Here is a 17,418-nt window from a genome sequence, read left to right on the forward strand (position 1 = left end):
GTATAGATAATTAACATTTAGATTTACATTAAGGGCATTTAGTAGACGTTCTTTTAAAAGGCGACTTACAATAAGTACATTTGTCAGGAGAAAGAGAAACAATACATCGCTGTTGGTACAGTACTTCATCCAGCGATTCATTCTCTACTATTACTACTGTTTCCACCTAAAACAATGATTCAGTGTCTAAGTTTTATCTTGATAAATTAGTCCCACATTCTTTCCAATCTCATTCGATGCACTGACTGGATGAACCGAACGACAAGCTTTGGTTAAATGGAAGAATGAAAAGTGTCCATTTTTCACATCACATCTCCGAGAACACGCCTGCTGTGTGGTCGGACTAGACCAGCTGTGAGATCTTGCTGCTCCTGCAGACCTCAGAGTTTGATAAGGAAAGCATCCTGAAGACATGAGCCCAGTGTCGACAAGTCCTTACGTCCGATTTGGGTCGTCATGGATTCAACGGCTGTTCGATGCTGTCATAGCCAATATCCGGGCGGCCGTTAATATCTGTGTATATATATATTTCCTCTTACATGCTTACGGTTATAATTAACACATCCTCTTCTGTTTTAAACCTATCAGCCATGACCCAGCCTGCCTCTTGCTGTAATGAAGCCTGGGAGGTCCACTTATAGTCCTCCTCTCTGCTCCTCTCTGCTCCTCACTGCTCCTCTCTGCTCCTCTCTGCTCCTCTCTGCTCCTCACTCCTCCTCACTCATCCTCTCTGCTCCTCTCTGTTCCTCTCTGCTCCTAACTGCTCCTCTCTGCTCCTCTCTGCTCCTCACTCCTCTCTGTTCCTCACTCCTCCTCTCTGCTCCTCTCTGTTCCTCTCTGCTCCTCACTCCTCTCTGTTCCTCTGTGCTCCTCTCTGCTCCTAACTCCTCCTCTCTGCTCCTCACTGCTCCTCAATTCTCCTCTCTGCTCCTCTCTGCTCCTCTCTGTTCCTCACTGCTCCTCTCTGCTCCTCTCTGCTCCTCTCTGCTCCTCTCTGCGCCTCCAGGACGTTTTTTGGACCTTCCCCTCCTCTGATTTTAGCTCTGTTCAGCGGGGGAAAGGCTTCTATAAACAACCCATTAAAAGGAAAGCTGTGCACAAACACATACAGAACAGATCAGCGTAATCCATGGGGCGGCTATTAGAACGCTACGATGTGCTCAAACCCACAGGAACGTGTTGACAGACAACATGGCGTCCCATTAGGGGCTGAGGGAAGAGAGACGTCCCACATGACAATTCCTCCTCGTGAAACATAGATGAACATTTTGCACATCGTACGGCGCCCAGTGGCTACTCCGCAGCTCCGAGACACTTTCGTACTTTCCGTCTACCTGGGGGTGAACGTACCTTGGTGGGTTGTAACAGTGGTGTATCGGGGCGCCACGTCACATACTGAGATGTACCTGGGTGTTACGTAACAACGGTGTCACTGGGTGCTATGCAATGGGGGTGTATCTTGGTGTTACGTAACAGTGGTGTATCCGGGTGTTACATGACATTCTGAGATGTACCTGGGTGTAATGTAATGGAGTGTACCTGGGCGTTACGTAAAGGGGGTCCTCTGCTGTGTCTCTCAGAGAGGTGGAAGAGCCTGATTGGACTGCAGGTACTCAGGGCTGAGTTAGTCAGGGGACTGCAGGTACTCAGGGCTGAGTTAGTCAGGGGACTGCAGGTACTCAGGGCTGAGTTAGTCAGGGGACTGCAGGTACTCAGTGCTGAGTTAGTCAGGGGACTGCAGGCAATCAGGGGACACATAGCCTGCCGTGTGATTGACTGGAGCAGAGGCCATACGGCCTGTCACTCTGCACAAAGCGATATCCCATCGCCCCTTAACGTGTTACACGCTCAACTATTGGGTAATCACGGTCAAAAAACGGTAGGAAGAGGCGTTGTTGGAAATGGTTGATGTGATGGGACGGGATACTTGGTAAAAAACGGGGTAGGAAAACCGTATTTTCTTTCTTCTTCTTTGTCTTAATATTGAGCACATTGTCTGGTCCTCCTCTCTGGAACCAGATGGTATCACCATGTCTGCCGCTCTCTGTTTCTTCTCTTCTTCTCATATGTCTGCATGCAGTAATGCTTTCATTCTCTTCAATGTTAGTTCTTTCAATCAGTCTGTCTGCGTCGGCTGCACATGGAGCTGTGGCGGGAGGCAGTGGGATAGACAATGCTTCTGCCTCTCACTTCTCCTCTTTTGAATCCTGTGGATTGGACAGGGTCACAACCTTGATGACAAGAATAACAATGAGCCAAAACAAGTGTGAAATATGGGTCAGGAGAATCATATGATGGTGTCCCATGGCTGGTAACATTATAATGTCATATGAACTGAAACAGCTGTCTGCAGAAGTCAGGGGAGATCGTTGGGAGAGAATTGGACCGCAAAGTTCAATTCCAGACTGCTAGCGTTCTGTGTAGCAGACCAGACCGCTAGCACTCATTTTAGCTGTAGAAGACCTGACCGCTAGCACTCAGTGTAGCTGTAGCAGACCAGACCGCTAGCACTCAATGTAGCTGTAGCAGACCGCTAGCACTCAGTGTAGCTGTAGCAGACCAGACCGCTAGCACTCTGTGGAGCTGTAGCAGACCGCTAGCACTCTGTGGAGCTGTAGCAGACCAGACCGCTAGCACTCAGTGTAGCTGTAGCAGACCAGACCGCTAGCACTCAGTGTAGCTGTAGCAGACCGCTAGCACTCAGTGTAGCTGTAGCAGACCGCTAGCACTCAGTGTAGCTGTAGCAGACCGCTAGCACTCAGTGTAGCTGTAGCAGACCAGACCGCTAGCACTCAGTGTAGCTGTAGCAGACCGCTAGCACTCAGTGTAGCTGTAGCAGACCAGACCGCTAGCACTCTGTGGAGCTGTAGCAGACCAGACCGCTAGCGCTCAGTGTAGCTGTAGCAGACCAGACCGCTAGCGCTTGGGTCATCTTGGCAAGTGGTGCAGAAACAACAGCAATAGTTAAGGGGGTTTCACTCTGGACACGCTGGGGCATTATTTCAATCTGAATCCATTCTTTTCATGACAGCACTCACACCCCGTACGGCCCCATCCCACGATGCAGCTGCAGAGCTTCCTGCTCGGCTCAGGAACTTGGCACGCCAAACGCCGCGCCATCCATGTCCACCCGTTCTGTGAGACCCGGAGCAAGAGCTGGAGCTGCAGGTCTCCACTAGTGTTTTCCTTTCTGCTGTACGATTCTGCGCTCGTCTGTTGTGCAACTTGCCTTATTGAACGTACTTATTCAGATTTTCTATTGTTTTATGGGTTTCTGGTCTTCCATCGAAGTATAGAATGCTAAGCCAGTAAAACATATAGTCATATTGTTGCACAAGGGAACAAACAAGGAACTAAGTTGCTGTTTCGTCGACCCCAACGCTATCCTGAAGAAGAGTTTATGGAAGTGTTTCGCTATATAAGCCGTTTCTGGCAGCCCGTTTCCCAGCAGTGAATGGCTGCTGAATTGTGAACAGCCTCATGAGTGTAGTGACATTCCCAACTTTACTGGTGCTCCTGACAGTCAGAGGCCATTGTATCAGGCCTGGCCACAGTAAATCTGATATGATTATCGCACCAAATTGTCAGGCTAGACCAGGGGTCGGCAACCCTAGGCACGTGTGCCACCACTGGCACGGGGCAGCATAATCAATGACACACTTAAAAAATAATAAAATCATAATCATTACTACAGATTTTTTTTGCACTTTATTCTGTTTGGGGCATTTCCTCCCAGTGCAAATATGTTTAAATTAGTTACAGAAAGCAGTGTTCTGAAATTGGATCAATTAATAGTTTTCATGTTGTGAGTAATAGAGAAGAAATTATTTAAAATATTGTTGCAAGTGGCCTGTATGCATCGCCTTCACATGGTTTTGCAAAGCTGTACATGTCTTAAAGATATTGATGTGGATGGTTCCAACATTCTCGTACTTTCTTGTTTTTTACATTTCTCACAGTGCAAATATGTTTTTGAATGAGTTTCTGAAAATGGTGTTTTAAGATGGGACGGATGTAATTATAATTTGTAAGCCCATGTTGCAAATATAACAACCAAAAAACATTTAAAATGTTGATGCATGATTCTGGACTTTATGGAAATAATACAATTCCAGGTCTTCTGGAAATGTTTTTAGTCGCTGTGTCATAATTCAGCTTAATTTTGATTATATTGTTGCTTAAGGCACACTCATAAACGAGAAAATGTCAAACTGGCACAGCATGTTAAAAAGGTTGCTGACCCCTGGGCTAGACAAAATACAGTCAACATCAACTCTTCCCTTTTCCTATTCCACATTTTATTAAGGACATTCCGTAACTCCCATCAGTTCAACGCTAGACTAAAGTCACGACAATACTGATGAGAGATTACCAACTGTCTTCCTTCAGGTCCTCATCTGTCCATGTGTGTTCTCTTCAAAGGAGACTACGCTCTACTGATGGGCTAGTCAGAGGTCACCTCTAAAGCAGAAAGACAGTGGCATGAAAACATGACTAATTTTCCTTCTATTTGTTCATAAAAATGATTGAAAGAACAAATACCAGATGAGAGAAGATTGACGATAACAAAAGTATCGAACGCAAATCTGGAGGGTAGCTTACCGCTCGCCTAGTAGCTCTATCACGCTGCTAGCTTAGCACTAGTTTTAGCACAAGCTAGTATCACACCAGCAGCTCTACTAGCTCTATCATACCACTAGTACGCCACTAGCACTACCACCAGCTTCATAACACCATAGTTCTATCGCTTATGCTACTTAAAAAATAAAAAAAACATCAAGCAGCTTGAGTGTGGTCTGAGTGTGTGTCTGAACTTGTTGTGCCGCCATGCGGGGCCAGTGTTTGAACGAGGCTGAACCCACACTCTGTAACCAAGGGGCTACTCTCTCCCTCGCTGGGAGATTGGCTGTTTCAATGTTTACAGGATGTGACAACCGTGTGAACTCATGATTATTGTTTTGAAAGATTTGTCTCCTGGATAATTTCACAGGTAGGCCATTTCCAATCGGGATGAAACACATCTGAGGGGCGGCTTCAAGCTAAACAAATCATTCTGCTTTTTAGTATCAACAAGTTCCCTTTCAATGGTTTATCCCGTGTTATGAAGGACTAGCAGGGCCGGCCCATCCCAGCCTCATAAACCGCTCCTCAAAGGGCCTTCACGGACTTTAACACCCACTAAATGTTGGAGGAGCGAGCAACCAGATCTGTTTAATATTGCTCACACAGAAAGTAATTGAACCGTGTTCTACTGAACTGAGTTCTCAAGCAACATGGCCTCTTTATGTCGCTAAATAGTTGATCAAACACCAAAAAAAGAATTTGAAGGGATTATTCATTGTGCTTTATTGACTATAATTGAAATAATTATACGGTCAAGTTACAGAAATACGCAAACTTGCACGAAAGTATACCCGAAGTGTGTGTGCGTGTGCGTCTCTGTGTGTCTCTGTGTGTGTGTGCAATGGAATCATAATTGTGGGTGTAATGTGTGGCTTTTCCAGTCTACCATAATAAAAGTAATAATAATGATTCCATCAAGGCCAGCAGGGAAAGTGACAAGCGATGGAATCCTCGAGACAAGGCAGTTATTAGATTCTCTCACTTCTATTTCATTTTAGGTTTCAGATTCTTAGGTTAAATGTTCAAATCAAAATAAGTTAACAGCTTATTAAAGTTCTCTCAAAAGGAACATTTTGCTCTCTTTGGTTCCAGATTCATAGTTTCATCGAGGCTATACGTTTACGCCCCAAACGTATTTGTGCTTACTGATGCTTTACGTAGATATGTCAGTCGCCTGTACTGGCGTTGGACTGACCAGTGTTCCATCAGATTACCTCGCTCTGTTGTCAACCCTAACTCAGAGCACGGTGATTGACAGCTATCTCTGGTTTTATGCTCTAGCCTAGCCGCCGCTACAAGCTAAGTCCCGCCCCCACCTCAGCCTTCCTGCAGCCCGAACAATAACGACTGACTTTGTTGGATAGGGGTTTGAACAACAGCAGCTTTATCTTACGTTGTAACAAGTTTGCTTCACAAATGTGGACATGCTATCTTTAATCTTTATACGTTTTTGTATAATCCTTATCCCTTTTCATCTGGAGAAACACTAAAACAGGCAGTCCTCGTCACATGCAAGCATATACTATATATTATATATACTATGTAACTATATATGTGCTTATATATGTGCTATATACGAGTTAAATATTAACTCTAATTGTTATTAATGTTATTATATCCTTTATCTGGGGTTGAGCTGCTGCCCTTTTCATTGTCATACTGCAAATATATTTCCATTATTTGCGACGGTATGAATAGTACAGATCCTGATCGGTGAAATACCTTTCGGTCTTGTGTTTGTTTTGTGTCGGTCTTTCTGTTTTTAGCTTCGGTTTGGTTTTGGTTGTGTGGCTAAATAAGGTAAGGGAACACGGAGCATACTTTCTTGTCAAAATACTGCAAATCTTCCTGAAGTGCTCGCCAACATATTTCCTCTCCGTGAGCGAGTGTGGGGGCTGTGTGATGCCAGCGCTGCACGGCCGCTCTGAAGGGACATCCGGCCGGCTCCAAGCGGCCTCCGGGCTGCCAGGACATGTTCTTCTGAGGGCAGGTATGCCTGTCCCGGAAAGGCCTTTCTCTCTCGTCTCTTATCTATGTTATGTCCCAGTTCGTTTTTTTTTTTCTAAATAAAATGGAAAATTACTTGTTTTGGACATCTGACGAAGAATTGTGTAAAGGTCTTATAGAGGCATATAGATTTATGTTTCTCTTTCCACGCACAGAGCACCGGCTCGCCAGAGATTGCTTGTTCTTGTTTGTCTCCGTATTTAGTGAAGAATGGATATTGTTATTTAAATAATGCATCTCAACGGTCTTCTCTTAGTATTGGGACTTGATAGACGGATTAAACGATCTAATGTAGGACTACCTCGACTGTGTAATAAACTATTCTTCCATTGTGTGATCGCTAGTCTGAACAGATATCCAACTAGAAGGTACCCTAAAGCAGTTTGTTGTAGTTTGTTAAGTTTACCGGTCCTTTCAGATTTTGGTAGAACTGCAAAACATAGTACAAAGAATTATAGGAAGGAAAGTGTTCAGCAACACGTGAACATGCATGAAACTTCTTACACACTAACAAGTAACACTACGTTGCAAGATATGCAGATATGATAGATATGATCAACGCAGTCTATTTTAAATAACTTGAACAAATATTTAAGGGAATTTGTGATTTGCATGCGTTGTAACCAGTTCACCATCACAGCCATCATACTGCGTAGAAGCGTGCGATATACTAAAAGCACACTAGTTCATCAAACATTCCTCCTGATAGAATGAATCCCATTCTCCTCGCAGCAGAAGGTCTAAAGCAACAGTGTTTCAAGAAGCAGATGACCTCTGAGTTAATGAGAAAGAGGCCCTCTGCTCTCACTCACACGGTCGAGGAACGGCCACGAGCCAAACATACCCCACTGTCCAACTTTGTTTTTATGGTCAAGATGAAAGCATATTGTGCACTCATATCTCTGTGTCTGCCTGGCTGTGGGTCTGTGTGTGTGTCTGTGTGTCTCTGTCTGTCTCTATCTCGGTTTGTGTGTATTTCTGTCTCTGTCCGTGTGTGTCTTTGTGTGTCTCTGTCTCTGTGTGTCTGTGTATCTGTGTGTCTCTGTGGGTTCCTGTCTCTCTCTCAGACACTGTTTGTGTGCTAGACACACAGTGTGTCTAATACGTAGTCTTATCTCTAACATGAGTTGGATATTATTGCTGGGGCCCACAGGGGATAAAACAGTCAACGCATAGAGAAATGAGACAGCCACACGGATCTGAATTTTAAATCCTTACCCTTATCCCAACCCTCAACCAACTGTCCCTGCCAAGAGTGGATTATATCAATATCACTAACACCTCAGAAAGAAATCAGCGCTTATCCAAACAAAATCTTTTTTTCTATCATCAGGCAGATTAGAGTTAATTTCTCAAACGTTTTCAAAGTTTGTCGAAATACAAAACTAAACAAATTCCCACTGGGAATAAAGGGATCATGTTGATTTAAACAAGGTGTGAAATATCTGGGTTACAGTCTTGGTTTCACGCAATCTGCTGCTATAGTACAAGGACATACTATAAATCTAAACAACAAGCAGCTGCTTATGCAGCGGTACATGTGAATGGATTTAGCTGTAACCAGTTCATGTCTGAGCAGGGCAGAATGATATATTCTGCTTAAAGTAATTACTGGCCTGAGCCCTGCTCAACACGACACAAAACATAACCTTCCTCCAAACCAGGAGGGTTGTTGCAATACAACTCACTACTATTACTACTACTAGTAGCAGTAGTGGTAGTAGTAGGTTGCCAATAGAGCTTGAGACAGATCCAAGCTCAGTATGTGTAGGAGCTCACCTCGTCAGAAGGAACAGAAGAAGAGGTTGACTGGAATAAAGGCAAATGAAAAGCACTCAGCAGTGCATGTTATTCTAGGGTTAAAAAAGGGCCTAGAAAACATGGACTGAAGTTCAATAAAACAAGAATAGTGTTTCCGTGTTCCTGTGCTTCGGCCTGTTTTAAACATTGCAGGAACATCCGGATAACTTTTCCTCGTTGTTGGCCTGAAGTCTGCTGACTGGAAGCTGACTCTCAGTTCAATCTAAACACTGAGTAGGCTTCCCATCCCGTAGTTGGTGGGCTAAGTGCTATGTAATGGCCTCAAGCATTAGCTGAGCAAAGTTTGGGACTAGATCAAATAAACAACACTTTTTGAAAAGACTGTATACAAATACATTTGTTTTTGTTTTAAACAGCGTGTGAGTCTTCTAAAGAAGTCGATGTGAGGGATTGGAGCAACAGCCTCACAGATATTTACACAATATATATATAATGCCATGGTAATGGCCATAGATTTTATTATGTTTTTTCTGTGTGTGTGTGTGTGTGTGTGTGTGTGTGTGTGTGTGTGTGTGTGTGTGTGTTTGTTAATACTGAGAACAGTGCTAACAATAAGAGCAGTGCTAACAGTGCTAACTTTGAGAACAGTGCTAACAGTGAGAACAATGCTAACAGTGCTAACAGTCAGAGCAGTGCTAACAGTGTTAACAGTGAGAGCAGTGCTAACAGTGTTAACAGTCAGAGCAGTGCTAACAGTGCTAACAGTGAGAGCAGTGCTAACAGTGAGAGCAGTGCTAAAAGTGCTAACAGTGTGAGCAGTGCTAACAGTGCTAACAGTCAGAGCAGTGCTAACAGTTCTAACAGTGAGTGTGTTGAAGGAAGGCTGTGTCCTCCTCTGGACGGAGAGCTTTCCAACATCTGTTTCCAACACATGCAGCCGCACTGCATAGCTAGGCTGGAGATGAGCGAAAGTGGTCTGTGCGTGCGTGTGTGTGTGTGTGTGTGTGTGTGTGTGTGTGTGTGTGTGTGTGTGTGTGTGTGTGTGTGTGTGTGTGTGCGTGCGTGCGTGCGTGTGTGTGTAACCTCTTATTCCTGATCTGTGGTCTGCACACTGCTGTGTTTATTTCTCCACGTGTTGAGAAGAGGAGGAGGAGGAGGAGAGAGAGGGGGGAGGAGGAGGTAGGAGGAGAGAGAGGGGGGAGGAGAAGGGAGGAGGGAGGGAGGAGAGAGAGGGGGAGGAGAAGGGAGGAGGGAGGGAGGAGAGAGAGGGGGGAGGAGGAGGGAGGAGGGAGGGAGGAGGAGGTGGGAGGAGAGAGAGGGGGGAGGAGAAGGGAGGAGGGAGGGAAGACAGAGAGGGGGGAGGAGAAGGGAGGAGGGAGAGGGAGGGGGGAGGAGGAGGGAGTCGGGGGGGAACAGAAGGAGAGAGGGGGAGGAGGTGGGGGGGGAGCAGCCACTAAGGTCATTCCTAATAATAATTTGGAGCAGGTTAAGAGAGCGAGGAGAAACCAAACCAAACAAACTCTCTACGCGGACGAACGACAACAGGAAGTACCACGTTTTAGAAACACACCCGATTCTTATTGTTGGTGTCCGGGCAGCGGGAGAACGACAACAACAGACAACAGGACGACATCGTGGGCACATGTGTGATTTGGGTGGAAAATATGAATATTAAAGATTAAAGGCGTTTCCTAAAACTTAAGCCTATCAGCAGGTGGCTCCGGAGCCTCGGAGAGAAGCTGTCCTGGACAGAGGGGGGGGAGGGCCCAGTTACCAGGACACACACACAGAAACACAGAAACACACACACACAGAAACACACACTGACGGCTGGGGTGACTGTACTACAGTGTTACTGTATTATAGTAACACTGTAGTACAGTGTTAGGGTTACTGTACTACAGTGTTAGTGTTACTGTACTACAGTGTTACTGTATTACAGTGTTAGTGTTACTGTACTACAGTGTTAGTGTTAATGTACTACAGTGTTAGTGTTACTGTACTAGTGTTACTGTACTACAGTGTTAGTGTTACTGTACTACAGTGTTACTGTACTACAGTGTTAGTGTTACTGTACTACAGTGTTAATGTTACTGTACTACAGTGTTACTGTAGTACAGTGTTAGTGTTACTGTACTACAGTGTTATTGTACTACAGTGTTAATGTTACTGTACTACAGTGTAACTGTTCCACCCTCCATGCTGACATGCCTTGGCGGTGTAATTGGCGGTCCGTCCAGAATGCGCTGCTGGCCGACATTAACTCCTGTGTTGACGTCTCCGTCTGGTATGTTGACCACGCAGAACCCACCACTCCCCACTCCGCTGGTTATCTGTGTCAATGTCACCGGCTGGACCTGGGTGTGTTGAGAGAGAGGGAGAGAGAGAGAGAGAGAGAGAGAGAGAGAGAGAGAGAGAGAGAGAGGGAGAGGGGTGGGGGGGGAGAGAGAGAGGGGGGGGAGAGAGAGAGATGGAGAGAGAGAGCAAGAGAGAGAGAGAGAGATGGAGAGAGAGAGAGAGAGAGGGGGGGAGAGAGAGATGGAGAGAGAGAGAGAGATGGAGGGGGGGAGAGAGAGAGAGAGATGGAGAGAGAGAGAGATGGAGAGAGAGAGCGAGAGAGAGATGGAGAGAGAGAGAGAGGGGGAGAGAGAGAGGGGAGAGAGAGAGAGATGGAGAGAGAGAGCGAGAGAGAGAGAGAGAGAGATAGAGAGGGGGGGCGAGAGAGAGAGATGGAGAGAGAGAGAGAGAGAGATGGAGAGAGAGAGGGGGGGGAGAGAGAGTGAGAGTGAGAGAGAGAGAGACGGAGAGAGATAGTGAGACATTGTGTGTGTGCGTGTGTGAGAGAGTGAGACTGTGTCTGGTGTATGCGAGAGATGGACTGTGTGTGTGTGTGTGTGTGTGTGTGTGTGTGTGTATCTCAGGTTTTGAGGGGGCAAAGTGATGTGGAATGAGATGGGCTCCTCACCGCCTTGTGTGTGTCCCAGGTCAGGGTCAAAGGGTCAGGTCAGGGTCAAAGCGTCAGGGTGGCTTAGCTCAGGAGGTAGAGCAGTTGTCTTGTAACCGAAAGGTTGCTAGTTTGATCCCCCCAGATTAGGATTAAAGCTAAATGCCCTAATTGTAATTGTAAAGGGTCAGGTTATAGTTTAAGGGTATCTGAGCGGACTCTACCCGACATCTGCCCATCATGACCGCCTGGGGGGTGAAGCTAAGCAGAGCTAGCATGCTAAAGCAGAGCCAGCATGCTAACAGCTACGGGACGCAGACTGAGGGAGGGAAGGAAGTCAACGCTTTACTAAGAGGGACAATAGCAAGAACCGTCACAATGAGGTTCTCACGTGAAACATGCCCATCAACAGGTCCACAAGTGCAGGCATTCACCAGCTCAGCGTTCTCAGACACAACGCGCTCTGTGAACGCTGGCGCTTTGTGCAGCGACTCCGCCGTCGGCATGCCTGGGTATCCAGTGGCCCGGCCCGGATCCGGTGTCACGGCCCAGAAACCCCAGCTGGGTTCCCGAGGGAGTAGGATGACATAATGAATACCGTGTGTTGTTCCGAGGGTCCAGGTACAGAGCAGCACAGGGCATGGATCTACACGACTGCTGTGTAGATCCGGGTGTTGTAGATCGCTGTGTGTGTGTGACCAGCGAGAACAGAATCCACATCGAGGGGTTGAAGATGGAAGCTGTCTCTGCTTATTCCTGACAATAAGGAATCAACAAATCTCATGAAAGGTTGTTGTTTTCTGATTGGCTGAGGTCTCCTGATTTGGAGTCCTTAATGGGGACCACAGAGGAGAGTGACAGACCCCGGGGTCAGCTGCAGCCCGTCTCGCTCGGGGCATGTTACTGAACCTACATGGTCCGTTGAAACGCAGCAGATCGGTTCTCATGTGGGAATAGTTGGAAACAAATGCATTCTGGGATGATCTGTATTCCGATTGGTCGATCTGTCATCACTCAAACAGGATGCAGGAACACAGGGATATGGCCCCTGCTGCCTTGACTAGGGAGGATCTTTGGTCAATGAAGGGGACCTGGTCACTAAGTTAGTGTTGACAGAAAATAACTCCTAGAACTAGAATAGAAACCAGAAGGCTTACCCGGTAAGCTACAGCGAGAGAGTGTAAATCACAGTAAACAGTCTAGACATATTTAAGACCGTTGTTCAATTCCCGACTCACTTACCGCGGCTGACAGGCTGCGGCAGGTCTGAGGGCTGCCGTTCTCCAGACGATTATATGATGGTGATAATGAGGAGATGGGGCCTCACCTGCAGCTGTGGCACATCACAAGTGCCCGGAGTTGAGAAAGTAGTGACTAACAACGGTGCATTACTGTAATGCTTCACAGGAGAGCACCTTGATAATGATTCACACCTTGTTCCTGGAAGTGAAAGCCAACCCAACGGCGGTGGAAACACTTAGGGTTTGATACATTTGCCTCATGCAAGGGGGTAAGGAGTTAGGGTTAGGAGGTTAGTGGTTAGGGTTAAGTTAGGGTAGTGAAGAATAGGGTTAGGGTTAAGGTTAGGGATGCTGTGTATAGGGTTATGGTTACTGTCTATACAACACTAGCGTAGGGGTTAGGGTTATGTTTAGGGTTACTGTCTATACAAGACTTTTGATGAATACAGTTAGTTTAGGTTTAGGGTTATTGTCTCTCCAACCCTGGTGATGAATGGAAGTCTGTTGCGCTGAACCACAGGAAGGGACATTAGAGTCATTAGTTCTGTTTGTTTCTCACGAGGCTCAATGCTGGCAGCCAATCACTGGCAGCTGTTTGGGAGACGCAGATCTCCAGAGAATCAACACTTCAGTGTGTGTGTGTTGTGTACATATTTGTGTGTGTTAAAGTGTGTATATTTGTCTCTGTGTGTATGGGTGCATATTTTTGGGTGTATCCGTGTGAATGTGTCGGCCGTTGTCCCATTTGGATGCTGGATATTGGGTCCAATATACACATTGTGCACATTCATGTGTTTCTGCATAAGCAGCATCCAGCGCCAGCCTCACTCTCAGGGCTGGAATGTTCAAATGAAGGTATTAATAAAACGTCCCCTCACACATGAAAGAGAGAGAAGATGGCAGGGAGTTTCAAGGACAATGTTGTGAGAAACACAGAGATGGTGGAGCATTGTGCTTTGTGTTGTAGCTGCTGTACAGATTGGTCGGCTGTGTGTTGTAGCTTCACACAGAGAGAGGTGTGTTGTGTGTTGTTGCTGTTGCTGCTGTGTGTTGTAGCTTCACAGAGAGAGGCTTGTTGTGTGTTTTAGCTGCTGTGTTGTAGCTGATGCACAGAGAGAGGTGGTCTGTGTTCTGCTGTGTGTTGCAATTGCTTCACAGAGAGAGGCGGGCTCTGCTGTGTGTTGTTGCTGCTGTGTGTTGTGTGTTGTTGCTGCTCTACAGTGGTCTGTATTCTGCTGTGTGTTGTTGCTGCTGCTGCAGCAGTATTGCTGGTTTCGCTGAGTCAGAGAGAATGCAGCAGAGAGCCTGACGCTGCCCGGTGTCTCGCTGCTCAACACTGCCCCCTGTTGGCAGACGCCGCACACAGCAGTCCTACGGGCAGAGTTTCCACCCTGGGTAAACGGCCGCCATGCCAACATGACAGAGTTATGCCATCTGCGTGTTTTGTACGCGTTGCCCCGTGGTGTTTCCACAAGTGATTAATGCTGATGCTTGTTTTCTAACGACTGCGGTTGCTCCAGCTGAGGTTGCTGCTGTACTCTATGGCAGCGGACAGCGAGGCATCGTCAGCAGACAGAGCCCAGCGCCTCTCTCTCCTCTCTGCACTGGGGCTACGATGTTTTATCTCGGAGCATATCAGTCCCTGGGCTTATCGTGTCAATCGCGTATTACTTACACATTAAACATGTTACTTTGATACAAATGCGTTACTTCAGAAAAGGTGGTGGATTGGTGGATGCCTGATGGAGACCTGAGGTTTAAACAGATCAGACCTCCACTGCCATGGTTAGAGTCTGGGTTACTTCTCAATCTCTTGGCTAGTGTTAAGGTCAGCCTTATCTTTCTTAATCTATAAACCAGGGTTAGGGTTATGATGTTAATCTATTAACCAGGGTTAGGGTTATGATGTTAATCTATTAACCAGGGTTAGGGTTATGATGTTAATCTATTAACCAGGGTTAGGGTTATGATGTTAATCTATTAACCAGGGTTATGTTGTTCATCTATTAACCAGGGTTACACTGTTAATCTATTAACCAGGGTTATGTTGTTAATCTATTAGCCAGGGTTATGTTGTTAATCTATTAGCCAGGGTTATGTTGTTAATCTATTAGCCAGGGTTATGTTGTTAATCTAGTAGCCAGGGTTAGGGTTATGTTGTTCATCTATTAACCAGGGCTAGGGTTATGTTGTTAATCTATTAACCAGGGCTAGGGTTATGTTGTTAAACTAGTAGCCACGGTTAGGGTTATGTTGTTAATCTATTAACCAGGGTGAGGGTTATTAGGGTTATTTCCAGTGGTAACCCTCCGGCTGCTGTGACACTAAAGTGTTGTTCCTCTTGTGTCTCCTCACAGAGAAGCTGTACAACTCCACCGGCCGGGAGCTCCGGAGAGCGCTGTTCTCCCTCAAGCAGATCTTCCAGGTACTTCCCCTCCTGCATCCCTGTCCCTTCAGGAGTAGCATCACTGTGACTGATTCCACTGATCTGATCGCGTCTGGGAGGGTACAAATTCCGCCTCACACATGAATTCATACTCAGAAACACAGGACGACCACCCCACACGCACACACACACACAGACACACACACACACACACGCACACACACACACACAGATACAGACACAGACACACACACACACGCACACGCACACACAGATACAGACACACACACACACACACACACACTAGCAGTCACACACAATACACAAATACCCCCACAGACATAAACAGACACTTGCATTCACAGACACATACACAAATACACGCACATACAGGCACACACACACGCAAACAAACACACACTAGCATTCACACACACAAACACACACCTTCATAAACACACACACACACACACACACACACACACACACAGTGCTGTGCTTTCCCACAGTCATGCTGTGTAGGACAGAGCTCCCTGGTAGAGGGGAAGTAGCCCGGGACCCCCCAGGGTTTACTGACCCCCCCTCGCTCCAGAGGGTTAGGGTCAGAGGCAGCCATGAGCAGGCGCTAAATCTCCCTACCAGTCCTCCTGCTCTGAACGGCAGGGAGACACAGGGGGTTTAGTCCTCAGAGAGGACGGGGGAGACGGCACCGAGGACCTCCAGACCGGCCCACCGCCTTCCCCCTAATGCTCCCCCTCTCTCCCCCCCCAGCCCTCCCCCTCTCTCCCTCCCCTAGCCCTCCCCCTCTCTTCCTCCCCCTAGCCCTCCCCCTCTTGTCCTCCCCCTAGCCCTCCCTCTTCCTCCCCCTAGCCCTCCCCCTCTCTTCCTCCCCCTCTCTTCCTCCCCCTAGCCCTCCCCCTCTCTTCCTCCCCCTAGCCCTCCCCCTCTCTCCCTCCCCCTAGCCCTCCCCCTCTCTTCCTCCCCCTAGCCCTCCCCCTCTCTTCCTCCCCCTCTTCCTCTCCCTCTCTTCCTCCCCCTAGCCCTCCCCCTCTCTTTCTCCCCCTAGCCCTCCCCCTCTCTTCCTCCCACTAGCCCTCCCCCTCTCTTCCTCCCCCTAGCCCTCCCCCTGTCTTCATCCCCCTAGCCCTCCCCCTCTCTTCCTCCCCCTTGCCCTCCCCCTCTCTTCCTCCCCCTAGCCCTCTGACTCTCTTCCTCCCCCTAGCCCTCCCCCTCTCTTCCTCCCCCTAGCCCTCCCCCTCTCTTCCTCCCTCTCTCCCTCCCCCTAGCCCTCCCTCTCTCTTCCTCCCCCTCTCTTCCTCCCACTAACCCTCTCACTCTCTCTTCCTCCCCCTCACCCTCTTCCTCACCCTCTTATCCTTTTCCTCCCCCTAACACTAGGACAAGCCCAGTGCTTATCTTCCTCTTACTTCATACCCCCCCCGACCTCCTGCTCCCCTAGTCCTCTTCCTCCCCTCCCCCTTCTTCCTCCTCCTCACCTAGCCTCCTTCCGTTAAACTCCTTACCCTTTACCTCCCCTCCATCTCTTCCTCCCCCTCTTCTCAAGAGCTTCCCTCATCATCGCTCATGATGTCGTCGTGGTTTTGCAATTCCAGGGGTTTTGCAAGTTATTTTACATTGTCAGCTTACATCTTAAGCCTAGTTACACCCTTCCTAATTGTGACCACAGGCAAAAGAATCCCAGGAACACAGAGTGGTATGTTAAAGGCTGTGCAAGGGCCTCACACATCACACAAACCATCCCTGAAGTACTTTTTGAAAAAAAATCGTTGTGGTCAACAAACCTCAGTCAATCACCATATTGGTTTGCTTACTGTTTGGCTTCAATTATGCAATGATGTCAGAACCGTTGCTACAGAGACGTCTTGTTCTGCCCCCCCAGGACGACAAGGACCTGGTCCATGAGTTTGTGAACGCTGAGGGCCTGACGTGTCTGATCAAAGTGGGCGCGGAGGCCGACCAGAACTACCAGAACTACATCCTCAGAGGTAGGTTCATCTGCACACGCTAGTGGACCGCTCACACACGCAAACATCCCTCCTTTACTTCCTCACGCCTTCACCTGCAGCCCAGATGATCAAGGACCTTATTGTATGATCTACGGTAACATGTGTTCACATGTAAACCTCTCCAGTAACATGTGTTCACATGTAAACCTCTCCAGTAACATGTGTTCACATGTTAACCTCTTCAGTTACATGTGTTAACATAAGTTCATATGTAAACCTCTCCAGTAACATGTGTTCACATGTAAACCTCTCCAGTAACATGTGTTTAAATTTAAACCTCTCCAGTAACATGTGTTCACATGTAAACCTCTCCAGTAACATGTGTTTAAATTTAAACCTCTCCAGTAACATGTGTTTAAATTTAAACCTCTCCAGAACATGTGTTAACATGCGTTCATATGTAAACCTCTCAAGTAACATGTGTCCACA

The 17,418-nt window shown here is 47.2% G+C and overlaps 1 protein-coding gene across 1 annotated transcript in view; it reads left to right on the forward strand.

The window, feature by feature from the left end:
• Positions 1 to 17,418, forward strand: part of fhod3b (formin homology 2 domain containing 3b) — a 76,023-nt gene that overhangs the window by 28,534 nt on the left and 30,071 nt on the right. The window contains exons 4-5 of the mRNA XM_079740226.1: positions 14,934 to 15,001; positions 16,863 to 16,968. Of these exons, the coding sequence (XP_079596352.1) occupies positions 14,934 to 15,001; positions 16,863 to 16,968 (174 nt within the window). The remainder of the gene's footprint in view (positions 1 to 14,933; positions 15,002 to 16,862; positions 16,969 to 17,418) is intronic.

This window comes from Pollachius pollachius (assembly GCF_949987615.1).
Source record: "Pollachius pollachius genome assembly, chromosome: 1".
Lineage (NCBI taxonomy): Eukaryota > Metazoa > Chordata > Actinopteri > Gadiformes > Gadidae > Pollachius > Pollachius pollachius.